The sequence below is a fragment of the Camelus ferus genome, chromosome 20, assembly GCF_009834535.1.
Source record: "Camelus ferus isolate YT-003-E chromosome 20, BCGSAC_Cfer_1.0, whole genome shotgun sequence".
NCBI classification, from domain to species: domain Eukaryota; kingdom Metazoa; phylum Chordata; class Mammalia; order Artiodactyla; family Camelidae; genus Camelus; species Camelus ferus.
The window spans coordinates 31,491,212-31,513,640 of NC_045715.1; the positions used below are offsets into that span (position 1 = coordinate 31,491,212).

At 45.1% G+C, this 22,429-nt stretch overlaps 1 protein-coding gene across 4 annotated transcripts in view; it reads right to left on the reverse strand.

The window, feature by feature from the left end:
- Positions 1-22,429, reverse strand: part of RCAN2 (regulator of calcineurin 2) — a 217,002-nt gene that overhangs the window by 59,950 nt on the left and 134,623 nt on the right. Inside the window, exon 1 of one of the 4 annotated variants that reach the window (XM_006190721.3) lies at positions 17,186-17,462. The exons of the other annotated variants lie outside the window; for them this stretch is intronic. Coding sequence (XP_006190783.1) covers positions 17,186-17,272 — 87 coding nt within the window. The 5' untranslated portion in view covers positions 17,273-17,462. Of the gene's footprint in view, positions 1-17,185; positions 17,463-22,429 lie in introns of those variants that run through there. 4 annotated transcript variants of the gene reach the window in all.

Here is a 22,429-nt window from a genome sequence, read left to right on the forward strand (position 1 = left end):
TTGTTTTCGTATTCTTTTTCATTATGGGTTACTACAAGGTATCGAAAATGTTCCCTGTGCTATCCAGAAACAAAGCTCCATTTTGAAAAATAGAATTTTTAATCCACTAATTAACTATGTTTTGGGCACCAACTCTATGCTGGGCACCGTACGGGGTACTCGGGGGACAAGCAGGAATCAGGGAAGATCTCTGCCTTCAAAGAGCTCAGGGTTAGTGAGGAGGTGTCTGTCTGCAAGCACAGGCGACTGGGACACCGGGCGGGACATACGATGATGGAGATGAACACAAGGTGATAAGGATGCACAGAGGAGGGGCCCGTGAGCCTCCAGGAACAGCGAAGGTGCTGGCAGCAACCAACGCCCTGGTGAGCTGAGGCTTCAAGGCTGAGTGGGCATGAGCTAGAGCGTGTGTGAGGATTGGGTGGGAGAGACAGGGGGTCAAGGTGGTAGATGAGTACAATAAACCCGAAAGCTCAAATGTCTGTGTCCACAAGGTAATGGACTCGCTTTATTGCGGCATCGTTCACCCAACAAGTATTCGCTGGGCTCCTACTTTGCGCCAAGCTGAGGATGCAGACATAATAAAACACAAGCATTTGTGCCCTCGTGGAGTTTATATTCTAGTAAGAGGAGGCAGACAATAAACAAAATAAATAAGTGAATTATGTATTATCAAATAAATGCTATGTGCAAAAAGAGAGCACAAAAGGAGAATGAGGAGAAGTGGGGAAACGCATCGCAGTGCATAGGGTTTGAACGTATACATCTCTCTCTGGAGCCTCCCCCAATAGCCTCGATAAGAAATCTTCCTGAAGACGGAGGTGGCCGGCCTACAGCTCTGGAGGCTTACTAGCATTATTATTTTAAGCAAGCAGGGGGAAGGAACGAAGCCTTCATGCATTACAGTAATGATTGCAGTAATTAGACTCTCTATTAAATCCTGTGAAAGCCCTCAAGTCATTACGCACCAAATAAACAAATGAAAGGACACTCAGAAGCAGGCATCAGACAAAGATGCAGAGAGGAGGCCCAGGGCAGTCGCGAGAAGCACAGGCCCCCAGCCAGGCAGCCTGGGCCTGGTCCCAGATCTGCCACTCCCGGGCTGGTCCTTCATCAGCAAAGCCTCCCTCTCCCCACGAAAGAAGGATGGTGGTAACAGTACTTCCTTCAGGTGGGAGTGTGAAGATGCAGTGAGATGATACGGGAAATACACTTAAGTACAAGGGGCTGGCAGGTTGTCAACACTCAATGACGTAAACGTTGTGAGTGTGGCCGAATCTGGCTTCATTGATGACCCTGGAGATCACGAACTCATATCTTAGACAAGTGGCCCGATTTACGGCTCAAAATGTGAGAAGTGTGAATTAAGGGAGAGGAGAGGCGGGTGTGGTTCTGGGGGGAACAGAGGTGCTTCTTTCGCCTGGTCCGGGGTGGGATGAGACCAAGGGTCGAAGTGCAGGACTTCTGGATAGAGTGTGCAAGAAAGGAAAGAGCAGCTGGTGACTGAAATACAGTGTAAACTGGGCAGAACTTCAGGGTGGGAGGGGGGACTTGGGTCCATGGCATGCAAAGAATAAACTGGAGAAATTGCAAATTTAGTCTGAAGAGGAAGATCGGCAGTGGGGAGGGGGGCTGAGTAACTGTCTTCAAAGAACAAGAGAATTTTACTGGCAAAGAAACAGCAGACCTGCTCTGGTTGCACAGAGCATACTACTACTAGGACAAATGGGTTGAAATTACAGGGTTTCGGGGGAAAAATGAATAATCATGCTAACAGTCATGGTACAGAGTGAGGACTCCGTCCCTGGAGGAGTTCAAGGAGAGGCTGCAGCACTGGAGGGGAGATGGCTAGGGCAAGGAGGGGTCGTTGGTCACCTCTCCAGTCCTTTCCACCCTGAAAGCCTGACTTTAAGCCCCAACTAAGAAAGCAAAAAGCAGCAGCAGCTTCAGAGGAATCCAAGCTTGGAAATAATTTGAATAAAGTCAAAGCTGCTCGATAGGAAAGAGATGGGGGTGAGCATGCCTATATGGAGAAGTTTGCAGAAATGAAGTCAAGAGGGGATGGTGATGATAGCCCTTGACAACCGCACAACACCCTGTGCTGCTAATTCTCACCGTAACCCTGGGAGGGCAGCGCCACCGCCGCGGGCCGTTTCATCACAAGCAAAGGGAGAGCTGCAAAGCCCGGACCTTGCCCACGCTCTGTGCTGGTGAGCGCAGACCTGTAACTGGAGCCTAGTCTTCTGACTTAAGAGTCCAGCATTCTTTCCAGTTCAGTCTACAGAATTTCCACAGAGGATTACGAAAGAGGGATAAAAAAGGGAGGCGTGGGTGTTTAAAGACCGATGACAACTGTCTTACTGATGTCCCTGCCCCTCCCCCACCTCCCCTTGTTTTCTCCTTTCTCCTCTCTCAGCGGGACGCCTGGGGCACGGTGAGCTTCCTAAACGACGGTCCTTGACGCTGATGATTCTCCAGGTTCATGGAATTAATTGCAATGCTCTGGTTGGTGCCGCAGGGCATCCAGAGAGGGACCACCCTCACTCCTCACTTTACAGCATTGTCCTCCACTGCTCCCCGCCTGGACCTGGAGGCAAGCAAGGACAGTAGAGAGTGGTGGGGACTGGAGAATGCTTGTTCTGTTGAAAAGGGCAGATCTGGCTCCTCTTGAACCAGTCCTAGCCGGCAGCAAGGGAGACTCAGTGATGCCAGCTCTACTAATCTTTTAAGAGCAGCAGGGATATAGATTTTAAATTAAAAAATCTCCCCAATGTTAAAGGCTAGCACCAAATTCAACTTAATGAAGCAACACTGTACAGGCCAAATAAAACCTACACGTGGATCTGGCCCACAGGTGACCGTTTTGCAACTTCTGATCTAAAAATGTCACCTTTTAGATGAAGCTAGTCCTGATGTGCCCAACGTGAAGGGAATCATTCTTCCTCGAAGCGCCACGTTACCAGACTTGCACCTTTCTCACAGCACTTAACACGAGTCCGTCCTGCTAGGCTACAGAATTTTGAGGTAACGCATTTTCTACCCTTTGAAGATTACATGGAGATATCCATTCAGATTAAGTACTTACAAACAGCTTTGAACTTGGATTTAGCAGAAAAAAGACTTGAGAAGATCTGGTTTTGCTTACATGTGAAGTCAAGAAAAGGGGCTGATGAGTAAAGACAGCTCCGGATTCCCAGCCCGGGTAATGACGATAATTGCCCGGAATAACTGTGTAGGTGGATCAGGCAGGAGGTTCAAGGGAAAGTGGCGGCATTCAGGGTTTATTATATCGCGCTCATTCAGAATTCAAGAGCTTAAAGTACTTTTTGAGTTTATTTCACTTCCGTGCACAAGAAAGAATCTGGAGCCGGAACACTATCAGGAAGTCATTATAAGATTTTTGTGCTCAGAGCTTCTATTTTATAACACAAATTAGAAGGAGGGTTGAGTGGAAGCACATACCATCCTGGTCCAACACATTTTGATTTCCAATATTTGTTTAAAAGAAAAAAATAAGGACTGATTCATTTTTTCCTCCAAAGAAATCTTAGTCAATTGAACACGAGATCACTGCCTGATTCCCTCTCTTCGGTACAGGCAAATAACCAGCTGCTCTTAACGATTTTTGATTTTTGCCACAGTGTTGAACCAAAGGAAGCAATTGATATCATTAATATTAATGACCTCATGGGAGAATTTGACCTGAGTTGTCTTTTTTTTTTTTGCAAGGCTTGAAAGACTTGATGGATTTTTTATTTTGTTTTTTCACTACAATGGATGGTGCCCTTCTGCAGGAAATGTTACTCAGAAATGGTGTGGATTTCAGAAAAATGACATATAGTTTTGTGGATGGAGCTGATAATGTGATCTTCAATAGACCAGAACCGATGTGTTTCTAACAGAGCTATATCACATTACTGGACTCAGTTGCATTTCATGTTATTTTCATCATCAAAGTTTAGAGGCGAAAGAGGTAAGAAAAATAATCGCTGTTCATTGAGTGTCTTCATTCGTTAAGTACATTCTTATTCAATTTACAACACCCTGAAGAGTAGCATTATTATACCCACTTTACAGATGAGAATATCGTGACTTGGAGATAAAACTTCCCGTAACTGCAAAACTAGTAACTGTCAGGACTAGGATTCCAGCCCAGGCTGGTCTGGCTCCAAAACCCATTCCCTCTGCATGGTGCCCACTGCTCATGTAGGGTCCTTTAATGGTATAACAGAGAGACTAAATTTCTTGCTCAAAATGAGTGGCCTGAAGACCCACACCTAGGGTCTTCCTGATCCAGCCCTCCTTCTGTCTCCCTGAAGTCCATGGCTGCAGCCTGGGCTCCACTGCATCTAGGAAGGGCAGAGGAAGGCTGAAAATGTCTTACTACCCGCAGGGGCAGAAACTTGCTGGCTTATTCAACATAACTCTAGCCCTAGCCAATGACTGCAAAGGGTCTGGAGGATACTCTGATCTGATTAGAGATGGCCTTGCCATCTGTTAATGAAGATCTACCTGCAAACAGACACAACTCCCCAAGTGGATGACAGCAGTGCATAAAGCAGGGATGCCCAGTCAGCAAGGAAGAAGGGCAAGTGCCAAGTCACAGAGGTGGGACTGGAGAGGCAGACCGCTGGGGCTGTAACCTCACCAGCTGACCTGGGTGGGGGGGAGCGGCCCCCTTGGAGAGCGCCCCCTAGGCCCTGCCATGCCTTTCAAACCCCAGATCAAAGCTTACCTGTTTCCTGAAACTTGAGAAACTTCTCCTAAGAAGAGAAGAACTTCTGCGTGTCTTGAAGATTCATGAACTTCTGGGCTGTCATTTAACACATGTGAATTCTGGGACCTGACTTCTCAAGTCATTTATTCAAAAGGGTGCATTTGTCACTTGCACTAGAACCTGCTACTTGACCTCTCCTATCCACCTTCCCCTTCTGTTTATAACAGAACCCTGATTTTCAGCTGGGCACAGGGCCACCAGGAACAAGGTGGTACTCTCAGACTCTCTTGCATCCGGATGTGTCCACGGACCCACTTTTTGTCTAGCTGAACTGGAGAGGAAGTGCTATGTCTAACTTTTGAAGCCCGCCCTGGCACGCAGAGCGGCTCCCCCTTCTTCCCTCCTGCTGCCAGAAACAAGGCCAGCAACAAACTCAAGCATTCTTAATGCATTCCCTCATCTAACTTTTATTCGGCATCTAGTAAATGTAGACCATTGTACTGGGGTAAGAGTGCAGGCACGACGACAACAGCTAACTAAAAGGAGGTGACACCAAACTTTTCTTTCTCTTCACTTTGTGTGTGCTCAACTTGGGGAATTTTAGCCCCTAGGAACATACTTTAGCAATACTATTGAGATTTTTTTTTTCTGCGTATGTATTTGCTCTCAAGTGGAACCCAGGATAGTCTAGGTTTAGCGTTGAACATCGCTGAAATTCTATTTCCAAGTTATTCGAAATTTGAAGAAGCAATAGGGCAGGCTTATTGGATAAAAGACATTTCCCCTGTCATTGTAAGTCAGCCTCCCTCGCCCACAGACCAAGTGATTCCCTAGGGTAGGGACCAGGGTTTGGATTCCTGATTTTTGACCCCTGGTCCAAGAAGAAGATCAATACCCGCCTGTTGGTTGAGTGGAACGCACCCCTGATTAAGTGTCCTAGGCAGGGCACTAACGCATACGCCCTCCCCTCCCAAACCTATTGAATGGCAACTTAATGACATCCTTAATGGCTGCTTTCCTGTTTTGACTTTTTTCCTCTTTAAAAAGACAAGACAGAGGAATAACAAAAGATAATGTAGTTCAAGGACGCTGGGACTCTGCAGCTGATTCTCCTTCTGTCTGGCCGGGAGGAGGCAGCTCCTGCTCCATGCTGGCCTCCCTGCAGCATCGGCCTTGGCGCAGCCACAGGTACAGGACAACCAGAGAGGACCTTCTGTCAGCCCAGGTGGACAGTCACTCCCCTGTGTAAGATGCTTCCCATGGCCCATCCAACTGGACTTGATCAGGAGGCCCAAATTCCTTTACAGCGTGAGCCCACCTCTGTACAGCCCAGCATCCACTCGGGGCTCTACTTTCCCTGGCATTTCTGCTTCAGTGCTGGCTGCTCCCGCCCCCAAAGAGACCCTCTCCTATTTCCATCTTTCCTTGTCAAACACCTATTTAACCTTTAAAGCTGTAACTCAAGAATGACCTCCTTGGGGAAACCTTTCCTGTTCATCCCAGACCACCCTCTTAGAGGTTTCCACAGTGTCCTGGGCTTGCTCAAACCATGGCGTTTTCTAAACTCTATGAATCTATGTATTACCCTCTCCTCCATCAGCTATCACTTTCTTGAGGGCAGGAGGCATGCCTCCATTCCTGAGCTCCCAAGGACTGAAGCAGTGCCTACTACCTGCCAAGTGCTCCGCCATGTTTGTTAGATGTGGAATGGATGGGTGAGAGCCCTCACTAATGTCAGGCACAGGCATCAGCAAAAAGTTATTGATCATCTACATCCCAATAGCCCTTAACCTAAGTCCGTATCTTTTTTTTTTTTTAACATATAAGGAAAGTCATAAATAAGATGTAGCATGAATTCAGGTCTTTTTGCCTCCAAAGAACAAGCTGCTTTCCACTCTACCATCGTACCAAGTTGCTCCTTGGTTCCTTCTCCAAGAATCATGGAAAAAGAATGAGAATTAAGAAGGAGAAAACTTGAATCTGGCTGGGTAACACAGTTGGGAGAACACGTCTAACCTAAATCTCTCATTGAGAGAATAAAGCTCCCCACCTACATCAGGGGGGTGGCAGGAGGAAGCATCCACGGAAAGAGGCCTCAAGGCTTCTGAGGCTTCTATAAATGTTGATTGCTCTTAGTCATATGCTAAATGTTATTTAAATATAGAATATTATTTTGCTGAGCACTACAAAGAATGAAGCGCTTCCTTACAAAGTGAGAATATAAAGCAGATCATCTACTATCCCTCTCATGAATAATTCAGATCTGCTGCTTACTCATCCAAGCAATGAGCAGTGGGGCTTTTAGCTTAGTTTATATTTTGTTCTAAGTATCACAGAATTGTTTACTAGTTTTATGCTACAAGATGATAAGCAGTCCGAGGTAGGTGTGCATGGCAGAATACAGAGTTTCTTAGGCAAAATGCCTATTAAGCAAAAGAGAAATTGAGCTGAGCTTGGGTAATTAATCGAATTTCCACCTCTATCCACTGTTTAAAAGTAGAAATGGGAAGTGAAAGTCAATACTGAAAGTACTGCAATTATGGTTTAGCATAGCTGTGGTGAAACCAGTCTGCAACTCCATTTAAAGTTCCTGCTCAGAGAGAGGTGTTTAACTACATCGTGAAGAGATGGGTTCTGCGTTTAAACTCTTTTCCTTCGTGGGCATCTTGCTTTAAAGCCTCCGCCATATCCACCTCTCTCTCTGAATGCTTATGAATACTGGCCTTGGATCTGGAAGTCTAGACCAACTGTCTGGGTGTGTGGTTCCTTGCTCCCCTGCTGAACCAGTCACTTCCCTCTGTGGTTCTGTGACCTCAGAGTGTGAGTGAGGTCAGGCACTGCTGTCCCCGTGCAAAGATGAGTTGAAAACCACAGGGAAGAGTCTGATTTAATAGGGGTCATTAAGGTAAAGAGCTCTGGCAAGAAAACTCAAAATTCTAAATAAGACGTTTACCACTGTAACCATATGATCCAGCGATGCCACTCCTAGGCACACACCCAGAGAAAACTGTAATTCAAAAAGATACATGCACCCCAATGTTCACAGCAGCACTATTTACAAATCGCCAAGACATGCAAGCAACCTAAATATCCATCAACAGATGACAGGATAAAGAAGCTGTGCTACACACACACACACACACACAGGAGTACTACGAGCCAAAAAAAAGAGAATGAAATAATGCCATTTGCAGCAACATGGATGGACCTGGAGGTTATCATACTGAGTGAAGTAAGTCAGAAAAGACAAATAACATATATCACTTATATGTGGAGTCTTAAAACATGATAGAAATGAAGTTATTTATAAAACAGAAAGAGATTCATGGACTTAGAAAACAAATTTATGGTTGCCGGTGGAGAGGGAGGGGAAAGATAAATGAGGAGTTTGGGACTGGCAGGTATATCCTATTATGTGTTGAGTGGATAAACAACAAGGTCCTACTGTACAGCACAGGGAACTACATTCAATATCTTGTAATAGCCTACAATAAAAATATGAAAAAGAGTATATATGTATAACTGAGTCAATATGCTGTGCACCAGAAATTAACACAACACTGTAAATCAACTGAACTTCAACACAAACAGTTTACCGCTGCCACTGAGGACGACGAGGATGATGATGCTTAGGCTACCTGTGCATGCTCTGTATACTCAAATAGACGTAATCCTCTCCACCAAGTTATGAGGTAGGCACTGTTATTTTCTTCCTTTTGTAGCTGAGGAAACTGAGGCACAGAGAGGTGAGGCTCCTTGCTCAAGGTCACACAGTAAGTGGCCAAGTGGCCACACAGAGAGCTCTAACGAGGGTGTCCAACTTGGAGGCTGGGCTTGCTTCCCTCTCATGTGCCCTAGGTCAGCAGAGGAGGTCTCTTTAGAGGTCAAAATCGAGTCGTCCTTTTTGGGAAAGATGGAACTGAGCGGAATAAAGGCCAACGCTGCATCAGGATGGAGCACAGGCTTTTGCATCCAACAGGACTGCCAGCCTCTGCATCTCCAGAGTCGAGTGTGAGGCCTTGAGCAGGGAAGGCACTCAATACATATTTGATGAATGAATGAATGAATAAATGAATGAACAAAAGCACTTTGTACAGGGCCTGACAAATAGTAAGTGCTCGATATATTGTTGCTATTATTAAGTTGGCTCACTGCTTGTGTGTCCTGTTCCAGGAAAGGTGGCCTGAGATGATTTTCTCCGTCAATACCAAAAGGCCACAGTGAAGTCACAGAAGATGAAATCAATTCTATTAGGTGTGCTATTAATACACCAAGAGAGCCTGCATTGTGCTGTGAACAAAACCCCAGCCCAGCCTTTCTCTGATGAGTCGTCATCTTGTTTAACCTTGGAGAACTCCTGTGAGAAAGCTGAGTTGTGTATAACTTGGAAAGCACTGTCCAAAAAGTAAAATGTTATCATTGCAAAGAAAACTTTGCCCACTGATGCTCCACAGTCCATCAGAGATCACCCTTCACCCAGTCATGGAAAATCCTCGCCGACATCTGGGAAGAGGTGGGGGAGCTGTCATGCCAGTTATTGGCCAACCACTAGTGAGCCCTTGGGTTTTCCAGCACTCTTCTCCCCCAGCTAGATGGCATCATTCGATTTTGAAACAAATTTTAAAGTGAAGTCCAAAACAGACGCCATGCCTAGAACTGCCACAATGTTAGATTTATTGAGAAAAGTAAAATGATCTCATTTTATTTATGTGAAAGTAGTATCCCCGACTCTGATACGAAATAAAAGACAAAAACAGTGTTTTGAGCATTGGGGGAAATATCATATGAGTTCACTGTCTTAGCCTCTAAGATTTACATCCTGTTTTCCCTGATAACTGATTAATGGCTTGTTCATCTTTCGGGAGGGGAGAGAGCAAAGCAAACCACAGTGTGAGTCCCAGTTTTGCGAATTAATAGCTGTGTGATCTTGTGCAAAAATGTAACATCTCTGAACTAGAACCTGTTTAAAACAGGGCAGAAAACAGAAGAGAATCTGAATGAGTATATATCTATGTCGTAGCAGTGGTTTTAAACTTTCTCTTCTCTTTCCTTACCTGCATTTTCTATTTTTCTACAATCCTTCTGTGATAAGAAAAAGCAGTGAGAACTTACAATTGTTAAAAGTTACTTATAAGTTACTTATGGTTAAAAAAAAAAAAAGCTCCCCCAAACCCTCCCCAAAACAGGGTAGAAAAACAGCTGCCACGGGCTATTTATGGGGATGACAAGGAGTACCCTGGTGTGTGCCGTGTGCTTAGGAGCATCGAGTAAACAAGAAGAGTTGCTAGAATTGTCCATCTTGATAACATATACTATTGATCCATGAAGATGACATCTGTCATTAACCCCATTAACCTCATGGGGTTACATCTGGTTTAATGCTCAACTTAGTAAATGCCCCACTGCCGCCAAATCAAATCTTCGAGGCACAACCTAAACACGGCTCTCACATTCCTTTAGAACCACCAGAGATCGGGGGAAACCTTACAACTAAGTAGCAAGCTGTCTTATTGCTGGGACAAGCAAGGTATTAGTGAAGATGCCATCTAGTGGGGAGTGAAAGCTGGTCCACGGTCCAATATAACAGAGCAGGATGAATTTGTTAAAGTTATCTTTCTGGAAGCTGAAGGGTCAAGATTTTTTCGAAAACCTTTTAAAAAGAAGTCATAGTTCAGAGTTGGTCTATTAGAATCTGAAGAGTAATTGTGCTACTACTGGACTGTAAAGATGTAAACATTTCTTCAGTACATAATAATGAAAAGAGAAGGCCATGAATTTCTTGGTGCCCCCACTACCCAACCCAGGAGGAATTGTTGAGCAATTATTTAGGCTTCTGTTCAACTTTTTTTTTGCCAGGAACCCTGTCTGGGCTCTCAATCCTCTGACATGGTTAGGAGCTCACAGTATCCAATAGCTGGCTAGAAACCAGGAAAAAAAACAACAACAAAAACCTTCCATGGTTATTGAAGAAAAAAAAATATATATATACACACAATACATGCGCATAGCAGATTTTCATGTGTGTATATATTTTTCCTCCCTAGATACAGTTGCCCAAAAGAGGGAATACAAAGGCATACCCAGGGAGCATTTTCTAGGGAAGGTCTATTATTCTCAAATAGTTATAAGATAAATTATCCATTTTAGACTGAAGAGTTCATAACTTTTTTTCATATTGAATATTAACATTTTTAAACATTTTTTATTGAACTATAGTCATTTTACAATGTTGTGTCAAATTCCAGTGTAGAGCACAATTTTTCAGTTATATATGAACATACATAACATTCATTGTCACATTCTCTTTTGCTGTGAGCCACCACAAGATCCTGTATATATTTCCCTGCGCTATACAGTACAATCTTGTTTATCTATTCTATATTTTGAAATCTCAGTCTGTCTCTTCCCACTCCCCATCCCCCTGGCAACCACAAGTTTGTATTCTATGTCTATCAGTCTGTTTCTGTTTTTTTTTTTAATATTCTGCATATGAGCGAACTCATATGGTATTTTTCTTTCTCTTTTTGGCTTACTTCGAATGACATTCTCCAGGAACATCCATGTTGCTGCAAATGGCATTATGTTGTTGGTTTTTATGGCTGAATAGTATTCCATTGTATAAATATACCACCTCTTTTTTATCCAGTCGTCTGTCAATGGACATTTAGGCTGTTTCCATGTCTTGGCTATTGTAAATAGAGCTGCTATGAACACTGGGGTGCAGGTGTCATTTTGAAGTAGGGTTCCTTCTGGATATATGCCCAGGAGCAGAATTCTTGGGTTATATGGTAAGTCTATTCCCAGTCTTTTGAGGAATCTCCATACTGTTTTCCACAGTGGCTGCACTGAACTGCATTCCCACCTGCAGTGTAGGAGGGTACCCTTTTCGCCACAGCCTCTCCAGCATTTGTCATTTGTGGGCTTTTGAATGATGGCCATTCTGACTGGTGTGAGGTGATACCTCATTGTAGTTCTGATTTGCATTTCTCTGATAATTAGTGATATTGAGCATTTTTTCATGTGCCTATTGATCGAAGAGCTCATAACTTTTTACCTGCGTGAAGTCCTCATCAAAGAGTCTCCCAATTTTTTTTTTTAACTAATAGTTGGAGTCAGCTTAGATTTAGAGCTTGGAAAAGATACATTTCCTTTACATAAAGAAATTCTAGGCCAGGCATGAGCTGGAGGGCTTATGACCTCCCTGGAAAACTGGATTATTCGCCACAAAGCGGTGATGCTGTTTAAGCTTACAACCTCAACAGACTCAGCGATAATAAACGTTTCAGGTGTCATTTCCTTTCCTACTTGTCAATTTCAAGCTTCATCAGAATGCACTAAAACAGACTATTAGAAATTATTGATAGATGTACTCAAACGGAAGCTCTAAGGATGCAAATGGTCCTCCCTGAATTTTACATTAAAACCTGTCTCTTCAGGAGAACAATGTTAATGAAGAAACTGCTGTGTTGTTGTTGTTGTTTGTAATAAATCTGACGCTCAGGTTAGAGGTAGCAACTGTCAGTGTTTCCATTACCTTCCGACAGTCAAGACTCTAAACAGAGAAGCGGTTTTCAGTGGACTTTCCTGCTTAACAATGTCATTAGTTGAATACTGTCCCTTGTCTTTTCCTAAGGTGGCTGAGAAGTCTGCCTGTTAACCTTCGCCAGGAACATCTGTCACCCGCATAAAATCCCTTCCTCCACTCTGTGAAAGGTGTTGGCTTCTTTCTTCAAGAGGCAAGACGATACGCAATGGTGCACATTTCCCAGCGTGAAGTTTCTTCAAGTATTTTTGAGGGTTAATGTCTGCCACTCAGTTTTGCATTAATTCCACCTATTTTCAAAACAGCCTCCATTCTAGTCTATTTTATTATCAGAGGAAGATTCTGAAAGAGTTTTTTTTTTTTTTAATTTTTTTTGGAGGGGGGAGGTAATTAGGTTTATGCATTCACTTTTGGAGAAGGTACCGGGGATTGAGCCCAGGCCCTTACATATGCTGAGCACACACGCTACCCACCCCGTGGAAGAGCTTCAGAGTTCTGCAGAACCAGAAAGGCCGTGACTGTAGCCAGATCCTTTGCCCAGGACTGTGTTTGCAAAAAGCCGAGGAAATAGGCACGAAGCTTAACGAGCTCCCCTAACAAATACCCACAAGTTTTTCTTCCAGATCAATCCTGATACCCAGTGCCCGCATACTCACCTGCGTCACATGTCTGTCCCCGAAGCAGAGTGCGAGGTGGGTCATACCCGCTCAGCTCCATCCTTCTCCTATGACTTTTGCCAAACAAAATAAGTCATGCCAAACTTCCAATGGTTCAAATGCCAAAGAGATTGCATCATACTTAGTGGCCAAGATGTGCTGTTTGGGTTTTTTTTTTTTTCCATAACTCACACAACAGCATGACACAGACGATGAGTCAAGCCCATCATACTTTTGGTGAAAAGCGAAAACAGAATCCACAAAGCATCAAGTACCTTTCCCAGCTTCATTACCACCTGTCCAGAAAGGTTAAGAGACTCGCCCAAGGTTACGTGGATTGGGAGGATCCTGGGAAGTTCTCAAAAGCAGAACAGAAGAAGTAGGACTTATGAGTCACCTTAGAAAAGCCCTGGGCTTTCAGAAGGGGAAAGAAAAGTCCTACAGCAAACCTAAGATTTCAAGTGTATGAAGAATTATTATGCTGAGGATGAATTTCTGCCGACATTTCTCCCTCCTCTAAGAGAATCACCAGGCGTAAAATGCAACATGAGGGAGTTAGCTTAAGCACAATTTCTAAAAAGGAACAGCCTTAAGAAATAAAAATTATGGCACAAGATACTGACAGCCTCAGTAGGTCCCCAAATGAATGAAGGATTGAAATAGGTTAAGGGTTGGGGGAGCTGAGTAAGAACACAGGTAAGATGGCCTCTCTTTGCATCTTCTGTTCCCTCTCCTGGAATGCTTTTCCCTCAGATCTGCACCTGGCCCTGTCACTTCAGATCCCTGAGTGCCATTGGAGCAATCACATTTAAAAAACTGTCACCTCGCCAGAAATGCTTTTACAAGCTATCCATTCAAAAGTGGCCAATGGGATTTCTAGGGGAAGACAAATATGGTGGAACTCTATTTGCCCGATTTCCTCCTCCTTTTGGTGTCATTGCTCTAGCAGCTTTGGCAAAATTTCAGAAATTGGAGGCTGAAGGGTCCCCAGTGCAGTCAGCTGGGATCCCCCATTGAGGATACAGCTTTCTAAGTTGCCATAAGTCACTGGATTTCCATTCGTCTCCACCTCTTTCAAATAAACCACTGCATTTGCGAAAAGAGCCTGCTGGTTGCATAACCCTGGCGTGGCTGCCTTCCCACTGGGGCTACAGGTGGAAGGGAGGGTCTGTACAAAGCAAAAAAGCCTGAGATCAAGCTGGATGCTGGCAGGTGAGACAGACCCTCACCTGGGGCCTCCATTTCCTCTGATATTAAAGACTTGGAAGCAAGTCCTGGCTGTACTGTGCACCTGAAATTTATAATTGATGAAGTTTACCTTTGGAGAAACTTTGTTTTGTGCTGGAATCTTGTATCTGACCCTCTCCTCATGACAGTAAGCCATGTTCACCTTCAAAGAAGGAGCATATAGGTTTTCTCAGTAAACCTCTTTGGAGTGTTTGCTTGATAATAGTGTCACTGCTTTACATTAAAGGATTACATGTCTGAAAAGAAGGGCCATGTTTTCTAAGTTGCTAGGCTCTGTGTGTGTGTGTGTGTTTGGGGGGATGGGGGAACACTGTCTGTGTCCTGGACTGTCATTGTAAACTCAGCTGGAGGTAGGACACCCCAATAAACTGCTGAAAGTAACCTATTACCTTGAGAGAATTCTAAAAAGATGACAATGATGGTGACAGCTAACATTAAGTGAAGACTAAATAGGTGTCAGGCATTATGTTAATTATTTTACAGGTATAATTTCCTTTAATCCTCTTACCAAGCCAATGAGGTAGGAACTACTATTATCCCCATGTTACAGATGAGAAAACCAAGGCACAAAAAGATTAGTTTGGATTTCCAAAGAAACAAGTCCATTGTTTCAAAGCTATTTAGCAGGAAGGGCATATAAGGTAGCTCTCCGGTGGGACTCTTCCCAGAAAACGCCATACATTTCTGCTGAACAGTGTGAGCTACTTCATAATCTGGCCCTAAGTCCCCTCCTTCCCTGTCTCCCCTCCAATCTCTCACAGATGCATGGACTCACTTGACTGCAAAATGCAGTGCCTTCCCATCCCTGTGCCCCGCTCTTTCTACCCATCTATCGAAATCTGCCCATCTTCAAGTTCAAGTACCACTTTCTCCATGAAGCCATCCCAATCACTCAACTAAACCAGCTGGAAGAATTCTGTGTCCCATTAGTTCAGTAAAACATTCTGTCTTTAAGAAATGCTGGGCAAATTTGCAGCAACCTGGAGGGACCTAGAGATGATCATACGAAGTGAAGTGAAGTCAGACAGAGAAAGGCAAGTATCATATGATATCATATGTGGAATCTAAAAAAAATGATACACATGAAGTTATTTACAAAACAGAAATAGACTCACAGACACAGAAAACAAACTTATGGTTACCAGTGGTGGGGGAAGAGGAGGGGATAAATTAGGAGTCTGGGATTAACAGATACATACTACTATATCAACAAGAACCCACTGAATAGCACAGGCAACTATATTCAATACCTTGTAACAACCTATAATGGAAAAGAATCTGAAAAAGAATATATATAACTCAATCACTTTGCTGTGCACCTGAAATTACATTACAAATCAACTATATTTCAATTAAAAAATGAAAAGCAATGATAAAAAAAAAGAAATATTGGGCAAGTGGTTATTTTTATGTCTATATCACAGATACCTACGTCATATAATTATATCTTAAACTCCCTCCTGTATAAGCCCAATGCCTGGCATACTGCAGATCCCTTAATAAATATTTTCTCACTGTCATTTCTTGGACCAAAAAAGTCTGCGTTATGTTATGATGGTCACAGTGCAAGCATGTAATTAAAAGGGAACTGTTAAGAACAGAAGGGGGCTGCAAAGTTTTACTCTAGGTGCACATAATTCTATTCCAGCAGGTGCTGGGCGATGTCTCCACTCAGTTACCCACATCAGACTTTAAACTGGATGTAAACTGGAGGGGCTTTGAGGACTGCTCCCTTCTGGAGTGTATATGGCCGGTATGACCACCAGAGCTGTGAGTGTCTCCATGCATTTTCCACTGTGGATACAACCACAGGCAGCACCAGACCTTCTGAACCTCAGTATGACAGGTGCTAGACACCTCACGACACTGGAATAAGAACTAGTAAACACAAGACCACACATTTAAAATAGGCAGAAACTACAAGCCAGATTCTTGAATCCATTTCAAAAGAGAGTTCAGAACTGCAATTTTAAACAACAGAGCCCTGTGTTACGCTGGTGAACACATCAGTTCCCGCCCGGTGAGCACTAGGGTGTCACCTGCACAACCCAAAGTAAAGAATTCAGGGTCTTTCTTTAAGTAAAGCCCAAGGGAGGGTGGAAAATAATTATGTAGTGTAATTTCCCATTCCCTCCTCCCATCACACAATGAGCAACTGTCCTTTTTGTTGTTGTCTGTGCACTGTTCAAATAAGAAGCCTCTGCTAGTTCTTTTTTTCGATATGAGAGAAGAAATCAAAATCCCCATTTCATAAGCATGGTATCTATTTCATAACATAAAGCCAACGGGGGAAAGAAAACAGAATGTATGTCATCGGGAGATGATCGCCCATGCCAATCAAACAACTGCTGCAGATAACCGGTGAGGAGCAGCGCCCTGAACACTCTGACTCGAGATGCGGAATTTATTTATCCCTGAACTTTTCTATATGGACAACTGCTCAGGGAAAATGACTTGCGTCTTTTGCCTGACAAAGAAAATTTAAACAGCTGTTCTCCAACTTCCATTTCCAGAGAGCCGGGGATTGAAACTGCCAACCGGCTGCAGCTTTTGTTCAATTTGAAGAGAAGACCACATCGCAGCATATGTGAGGGACATTCCACAAAGGGGTTAATGTCCCACTATTATCAGGGTGCCCTGGGTGCGATGCTTATTAATGCGCTTTCCTCTTTTTGTCACTGATTTAAAACCCCTCGCAGCATTAAGGACTGGCTAATTCTTATTGACACAGATACAAGACTACCAAAACATGTCTACTGTGAAAGGGATGAGTGGGGAATTACCTAAGAGAAAAGGCAAGAAGAAAAAGCAGACAACGGTAAACCTCATCACATTCAAAATTAACGTGCCGGTCCCCCTTCGAACTTCTAATTAACAGAGCCATGCACTCACCACATGCATTTCTGGCGCAGATCATGCGCTGAAAACTAGGAACCAAAGTCTTGCTCCCTTTAAGCTAAAAAGAATCTGTCAGGCGCCGCAGCAACAGCAAGAATGACACAGGAGACTGCAGGTGCCTACCTTAACCTCCTGATTGGTGAAGACCTCCACATCCACCACGCAGGCAACCAGAGTGGAGGCATCACAGTCCATGCTAGGGGCTGGCATTCCCCCTCCTGAACTGACGAGAAAGAGTCAGGCAGCCTCCGAGTGGTGCGGGCGGGGACGAGCCTCCAGGTGGACGCTGCCCTGCCCTGGGGATGGCCGAGCTGGGCACCTGCGCCCACGCCGCCGCCGCCCGCCCCGCAGCCCGCCGCGCCTCACGCAGCACAGCAGAGTAAGGGCGGCCGGCCCTCTGATGGCAATGACATCACCACACAGACTGACACAAGCCGGAGCTATTTTTTCCCCCCAGCCTTTTATCTCTAGGCAGTGCAGTGGAGCAAATTGAACATGATTATGTGCTAAATCTGAACTCAGACTAAATCAATTCAGGCAGCCGAGCTAGGGACTGAGTCATAGTTGTTGTTTCAGCCGAGTGCTTATGTTTGCAAAAAGCAGGGAGAGGGGAGGGGGTAGAATCTGACACCAGAGGCTCTGTTTGGGGTGGGGGCGGGGCTGGGGCGGGAATGATTCTGCAGAGGAGCCTCCTGAGGTTAAGGTGTGACCATTTTTTTTGCCTCAGAAAAGAGCAGGAAGTTGAGGCGTTTTGCAAATTGCTTGGCTTCTGCTAATTGCCCTATGCAGTTCAGAGCAACTGCACATGTTCCGGGCATCCTAATGAACCCTGGGCACGGGCTAAACAGAAATCCATTCTTGGAGTGACTAAAGAGCTGGTCGTCAGTCATCCAGGGAGGCTGGTAAGAGGAGATAATGAGAGGTTTCTGAATTTCTATCTGAAGCACAGAAGTGCAGACCTGTAACTCTAAAAGCATCTGGGATTTCAGGCTGTCGCCAAGGTCATTGGAACCAAAAGCGGCCAGTGGAAAGGAGTGAGACCAAACGTCTCACACGGGGACAGATGGCAGAGTCTAATGGGCAGACGCACTGATGTGGGTCATTGTCGGAGCCTCGGGGCTCGATGCCGCCCAAGACTTTGAACACATACGGCTGGTTTTTCAGTCTCTTTTCCTGACTGTGAACCCCTGAAGGGCAGGGCCGTGGGTAATTCGCCCTTGTAGCTTCAGACTTTAGCAGAGGAGCTGGCATGAGAAGGCAGTAATTGTTTAATGAGTGAACAAACCAAGCAGGAACAGACTTCTTTCACAGTAGAAGTGAGCAAAGGAAAAAAATCCGACTGGTTTTCTTTTTATCATTGGTTACAAAAGTACCAGTAGAATTCACTACCGTTCTGGCAGGATCTCTGCCCAGGAGAAGTGCAGTCAGGCGCACCTTCAGCGGCCGTTGGAGGTTATGATTTGTAACAGATTGGCGCCTTTCTAACCCATGACTGGACAGAGTGGCCCAATTTTGCAGGCTGATGAGAAAGGTGACATTTTAGACCAAAGGCAGGAGTTCTGTGGTTGATCCTCATTTTGGACTACATTTGAGTCTCGTATTCAACAAATTTGAGTCTAGTCTTCAACAAGGCATTTCCCATGCTAAATGAAATCAGTCTACAAGTAGAAATATTTAGACTAATAAAACTGTGTGTGTGTGTGTGTGGCACTTACTGTGTTGTCCAGGGCAGGGCGGGGAATATGAAATCATACATGCGGATAATCCAACTAACACTTACTGAGGGATGACCCTGTACAAGGCTTTACACCAGTTGCTCTAAAGGATAAAATGATGAATAAGCAAAATTCAACTATCCTCAAGGGGCTGAAAATCCAGGGGAGGAGATAAAACTTGAAGACACACAGCTGTACAACAAGGCGACGGTGATGGTGGCTGGGAAGGGACAGATGGCATCTGGTGAGCGCACTAGAGAAAGAGCAACAGACACTGAAGGGAGCTGGGGCACATGAGCCTCAGGGAGCAGGACGTGACTTCTGCTCTGACCTTGAAACATGGGTAAGACTTTGTCGGACAGAGAAGGGGCGAGGAGAGCCCTCCAGGCAGGGGCAGAAACATCCAGAGCAAAGAAGAATAATAGGGTGTGTGGGGGGTGAGGCACATTGAAGGTTAAATTTGATGAGGAGCCCAGGGTAGACAAGGCAGAAAAGATCAAATGACTTGAAACCTCAAGGGGCCCTTAGTGTCTATCTGGTCGACCATGGGATGCCAGGCAAAGTTTCTGAGAAGGTATATGGGGTCTATAGGTACATAAATATAGCCGGAATGTCAAGGATACAAGAAGATGAACACAAATTTAAATACCACTGACATCTGATCAAGGAGCAAAACGAAAAACAGGGTTATTTTTTTCATATACCACAGTATATCCTAAATTCTTTTTTTATGGTTCATGGCAGCAGCGTGCTGGTACATGTTTAACAGTCAGCTCTCTGAAAAGCCCAATGTGTAGCATTTGCTGATTTCTGTGGTATGAATATCCCCACCGGGGCTGATTTTGAGCAGCCCAGATAAAGTCACTGAACGCAGAGTTGGGAAGTGACAATAATCGTTCACGCCAGCCGTCTGCGCTGCCCCCATCCAGCACAACGCTGTTCCACGGTCATGACAACGTCATACCATGCTAGTGAGAGTTCCTATAGTTGGCAGAGGGGAAGTCCAGCACGCAGGTCCAGGGCGGATCAAAGAGCAAACCACATACTATAACCATTGCTCTGTTCCCCTGAAGGGGAATTATTTCATACTCTGTTTAGCAAAGCGCTACAGAGGATACACATGTGTTATTTCAACAAAAGAAGTCCTGCTCTGACAAATCTTGGCAGAGGACATAGACTTATTCAGGAAGCAGAGCCTCACTCCAAATTGTCCAATAGGTAGGTTTGCTTCTTTTTTCCCTGATGCATCTTCATTTTTTCCTTTTTCAAATTGTTTCTTCCCTGGAGGTTCCTTCTTTATGCTTTTCTCTCTTAAATTATCTTTTCAAGGACACAGCACTCAATTCATTTATATTAGCATTATGATGGATAACTTACAGGGTGACCTATTATGGAGCCGTCTGTACGGTGCATCATATTACAAAGGGAGTAAATTGTGTTTTTAGGGTGAAATTATAGGCATTGAGAGCATGTAGTGATTTTGAAGTAAAATTATTGGATTTTTAATAGGTTGGTCCAGCACACTGGCTGTATTATACAATTCAATTGCTTATACAGAACACTCATTTTCCTACAGACCAGAGTCTCTAGGGTCCCCATTTAAGCAGAGCCCTGTTTCTCTACACAGAATGTACTTTTGATGGCTGGGGATGATGGACAGCCTTGAAGGTGTCTGGGGTCTGTATGTGAGCAGCCGGGCTGATGGCTATAAGGCCCACAAACCCGGGCTCTTGTCTGCTCTCCCTCTCAGCCCACCTCAGCATTTGCCCTTCTGCTCTCCACATACCGGATGCACTGCGCTTCACGGCATTCCAGAAAAAGGCCAAGCCCTTTCCCATCTCAGGGCCTTCACACCTGCTATCGCTTTTGTCTGAAAGAGTCTAGGATCCTCCTCACCATCAGGGCTGAGTTCCTTGGAGAAGCCTTCCCCCATCACCCAAACAAAGCACTTGCACACACGCGTGCACCCATCCGTGTACACACACCCAGACTCCATCACAATCCAGCGCCTTCCTTCTGACTTTACTCATAGCCCTTTTCACCATCTGAATGTGCTCACCTAGTTCTCTACTTGTTTTTTGCTGTAATGAGAACGCCACCTCCACCCCAGCAGGGGTTTCTGCCTCCCCTGTTCCCAGCTGCGTTCTCAAGGGCTAGCCGAGTACATGAGCCTGAGGAATTACTTCAAGTAACATCTAAAGTATGAGTGGATAAATAAATAAATGAGTCTAAAAAGGCAAGTAGAGGGGCTCAGATCAGCAGACCAGCAGAGGTGCCTCCCTGCAGGAGGACACACGGGCATCTGGGTTCAGGAATCACCCTCGTCCCTGACAGCTGAACCCTAGCACGGCTCTGCCCAGAAGCACCCTGCCCACCTGAAGTGACCAGAAAAATCTTAGGATTCATCCAAACCCCTGCTCTTCCAACGACCGGCCACATTAAGGAAACGGATGCAGCCCGATGCAGACCCGGAGACAAAGACCACTCTCCTGCCCCTCGGGCCGGGCAGTTCTCCAAGGGGGCTGACAGCGGAGCCAGGGCAGTAACCCCCGAGGGGACAGGAAGGGATGTGAACCTTTCCGTTCCAGAGGCAGCAGCCAAGTCTTCTTTGCTCATGAGCACAGGTGTCCCCGTCACAACTGTGGGTTGTCAGAGTTTGCTTGTCTTGAGTGTCTTTCTGAATCACTTAAGTTTGTTTTTAACATTTATGGTTGAAAATCTCAGACATGTTCAGAAGCAGAGAGAAGAGCAGAATGAACTTTATGTACCCACCACCCAAGTGCAGCGATAGCTTGGGACCAACCTTGCTTCCTCTCTGCCAGCGGGTCCCAGAGCGTGGTCCCCAGACCAACAGAACCAGCACCATCTGGGAACTTGTTCGAAAGGCAAGTTCTCGGGCCACACCCAAAGCTGAACTGGAACTCTGGAGGTGAGACCAGTATCTGTATCTTAACAAGGCCTCCAGGTAGTGCTGATGCAAAGTCAAGTCTGAGCACCACTGCTCCTCGTCCCCCACCACCCACACCCACTCCAGGTTATTCTGAAGACGCTGTCTGACGTCGTGTCCTTTCACCTGTAAATATTTCAGTGTCTCTCCCTCAAAGACAAGGGCTCCTCTTCTGAAATCACCATCACAATCGTCACACAGCCCCCAAAGCAAGAACACTCCCTCAGCAACATCAAAAGTCCTGCCAGTGTCCACATTTCTCCACCTGCACCACAAATGTTCTCTTTCCTCCCCTCCTCTTTTCCCTCCCTGGCCCCATCCTGCTGTCCCTTCCTCCCTTCTCTCCTTCCTTGGCTTAACATTTCGCTTATTTAAAATTGGGATCTAAATGACTGTGTCTCTCATGTCTCTCTTCATCTAGAGGGTCCTGCTCCAACTCTTCTTTGTCTCTTCCTCGCAGTCTGTCGCTGTTGATGGTGAAACCATGTTACTTGTTATTTAGAATTCTCCCCAGTCTGGGTTTTCTCTATGTGTTTCACAGAGTATCACACCACTGGTTTCTCTCTTATTTGCAGGTCCTGTTAGTTAGCTCTGGAGGCTTAATAGAGTTGGGACTGGCAGGACTCCTTCATGGATGGCGTGGTGCACTTCCATCAGGGGGGATGCAATGCCTGGCTGTCCCTCTTTTTATGGTATGAGCAGCCT